This window comes from Vigna radiata, chromosome 6 (assembly GCF_000741045.1).
Source record: "Vigna radiata var. radiata cultivar VC1973A chromosome 6, Vradiata_ver6, whole genome shotgun sequence".
Classification (NCBI taxonomy): domain Eukaryota; kingdom Viridiplantae; phylum Streptophyta; class Magnoliopsida; order Fabales; family Fabaceae; genus Vigna; species Vigna radiata.
In genome coordinates, this window is record NC_028356.1 from 8,478,316 (window position 1) to 8,481,679 (window position 3,364).

At 35.4% G+C, this 3,364-nt stretch overlaps 1 protein-coding gene across 1 annotated transcript; it reads right to left on the reverse strand.

Annotated features, from left to right (window-relative positions):
• Positions 1-1,139: 1,139 nt before the first annotated feature.
• On the reverse strand, positions 1,140-3,026 carry LOC106764523 (premnaspirodiene oxygenase-like). Its single transcript, XM_014648799.2, has 2 exons — positions 2,127-3,026; positions 1,140-1,844 (listed from the first exon to the last, which is right to left on the reverse strand). Exons 1-2 carry the CDS (start codon positions 3,024-3,026, stop codon positions 1,209-1,211), a joined length of 1,536 nt encoding a protein of 511 aa, XP_014504285.1. The 3' UTR covers positions 1,140-1,208.
• Positions 3,027-3,364: the final 338 nt, after the last annotated feature.

A 3,364-nucleotide genomic window follows, 5' to 3' on the forward strand; every position in this document is an offset into this window, starting at 1 on the left:
ACCTGTGTCAATGTTATGTAACCAACCATGTCATCATCATATACAATAAGGACTATTGTGAATAATTTTAAACCAAATGAGGGACTTATTCAAACATAAAACATTGACTTAAAGTCAATAAAATTGACAATGGTCAATGTTAAATAATACACTGCAGGACTGAACCAAGACACCTAAATGTATCCATTGACATACACATTGCCAACCTACTTAGAATAAGCATTACATGATGCATTACATCAACGTCAACAGAACATACAAAAACACATCCACTTTTTCCACCTAACAACATCAACCTAAAAACACTCACTTTGTCTACCTAACAACATCAACCTAAACAGAACCTTAAAATCACAAGGTTCAATGCAATAGAAAGAAACAAAGCTATAACTAAAAATGTTATCCTTTTCTACAAACCCTTCACTAAATTTTCCAGATCATTAATCCTCCTCCTTTGCCTCGCAATTGTATAATTTTTTTCATCAACATCTTCTTCAGAACACTATTTGAAAAAGTTACACGAGCTCCGCTTAAACAGCCAGCCTGTTATTCACCAAGTGAGGAAATCTATCAAAAAATGCATAAAGTGAAGGGAACATAAACTGAAAAAGGTATACTTAAAACCTTGTAATGAGGACAACCCCAAAAACTTCTACCACCATTTTTGATAGTTCTCGCGACTTGGGTTACAGTAATATCACCACCATAACAAATAGGAATCAACCCACGTCCCCTCCAACCACCACCATGGGACGAATGTGGAGATCCTTTGCTCCATCTATTCGAACAAGATGAACACCCTTGGGAAGAAGCCATCCCTATCTCCTAACAAATCCTAACCCCTCTTTTTAACTTCTGTAAAAAAAAAAAAAAAAAAACTCACCTAATCTATTTTTTCTTACACTTTTAACCTCATTGCCACGAAACTGTCACGCAATCACTTAACATTGACAGCTCATTAAGTTTAGTTAAGGGGGCAACTGCAACGTTAAATTTTTTACGGTGTAAATAAGGTAGGACGATTTTGAACAAAACCCCTCCTTCGAAAGACCAAAATAGGTATGAAGCCTAAATAAAATAAGTGTTTTTTTAAAATAGATAAACTTCACATCTTATTTTCATTCACTCACAATATCTTAACACACAAGTTACATAAAAGAAAGGGAACAAAGACAACGGTGAAACGTGATATATAAACACTTTAATGATTAGAATTTAAGGTTTGATGAAATAGGAAGAGGATTGTAAGAAATGGGAACTACGACTAAATCCGTTTTTCTTCTCGAGAAGGTTCCCAAAGCTTCAGTCATTTCCAAGTTTTCCTTGTTTCCATATGGAAGTTCCCAATTAAAATAGTAAAGTAGTTGTGCAAGACAAAGTTCAATTATATTTATCCCAAAAGACATGCCAGGACACATTCTCCTTCCAGCACCAAAGGGCATGAATTCATGATGGGACCCTTTATAATCGATTTCACTGTTCATGAATCTCTCAGGATAAAACTTCTCTGGATCATTCCAATAATCAGGGTCTCTTGCGATGGCCCATGCATTTACTATCACTCTAGTCCCAGCAGGTATTGTATACCCTTTCACCTCACAAGTTTCTCTACATTCCCTTGGAAGAAGAAGAGAGATAGGAGGGTGTAATCTTAGTGTTTCTTTGATCACTGCTTTCAAATATTTTAGTTCTTCAAGTGATTCTTCATTCATGTATCCTTTGCTACCAAAAACTCTTCTAACTTCTTCCCGAGCTTTGTTCATTACTTTTGGGTTTTCCAACATCTCTGACATGGCCCATTCTATAATTGCAGATGATGTATCAGTTCCAGGAGCAAACAGGGTCTACACTAGGAAAATCAATTCAAATTTATTAGCTTTGGAATTTATACTCGCATGCATATGTTACAAAATTTTCCCATAAAAAGGGAACTCCTAAGAAGAAATATTTATAGAGTTACGCGAGTGTGTGTGTATAGTTCTTTTCAAAATATTATAAGACTGGATAGAATTTTTTGTGCCTTTGATTATTTAATTTTATATTGACATGAAATGAAGGTTGGTCTTAAATCCTATAATATGCAGTAACATAAGCAAATAATTACTAAAAGTAATGCACACACTCACCAACATCACAGCCTTGATGTTATCGATTGTCAAAGGATATTCGAGGCCACCTTGATTTTTGAAATTTAGAATAACTGAGAGGAGAGTATTATTAACCTCTACTTCACCAATATTTTTTTCTGCCTCTGTAATGATGTTTCCAATTATTACATCATATTTTCTGTGCAACTTCTCCAATATAGGTTTCTGCCCACTGATCACATGAAGCCATTTGTAAGAAGGGAACAAATCAAAAATAGCTAAACGTTCGGCCATTTGCACAAGTTTCTTGACAAGGGAAATGAACTCTTCTTGATCCTTGCATTCTTCACCAAAAGCTGCCCTTGCAGTGATGGCATTTGTCAGGCATGAGACTTTCTCACTGAGGTTCACACAAGTACCAGTGTTGGTCTCAATATATCTTACTAAATTCAGCACTTCTTCTTCTCTTATTGATCGAAATGACCTCACACGTATGTTGCTTAGAAGCTCTTGTGAGCATATTCTTCTTAGCTGCTTCCAATACCCCCCATATGGTGCAGTGGCAATGTCAGTGGAGCCATAACACATGATGTCTGCGCCAATTTGATGGGGTCTATGAGCAAAGTTGGCATCATAGGTTTTCAGGACATCTTTCGCCACTTCTGGAGAAGAAACCACGACGGCTGATGCCTCACCAATTTGTAGGTGCATGAGAGGACCATGTCTTTTAGCAAGTTCTCTCATGCGATGATGTGGTAGAGAACCAACTAAGTGGTGTAAGCTTCCAATGACAGGTAGCTTCCATGGCCCTGGGGGAAGCTTCAATCTTTTCACTGAGGTTTTGGATCTGTTTCTCACTTTAAGAAACTGTGAAACAAAAAGGATGAAACTCAATGAATATAGAAAAAAGGGTAAGAATGAGATCATGTTATAATCCATTATGAATTTCTATGGCAAATGAACAAAGAGTAAGGTTTATATAGAACTTTTGCTCCACACCATAGCTTCATCAATGGGTTGTTGTTTAAGATATTAAAAATAAATACTTTTGCTTCTTATTGGTTTCATTCATAATTTTGTTTTCCTATTTAAAAATATCATCACAACTTCCTTTCTAAGTCCTTTTGTAAGTGATATGTTTTTGAAGAAAAAGATCCTCATTTATAATATTTATAAGTTTAAATCAACATTAACGATTTGTTATATTATACAATGATTTGGGATATAATTTTATATTAATTTACACGTTCGGTACCTCTAAAAATCTGTAATGAACT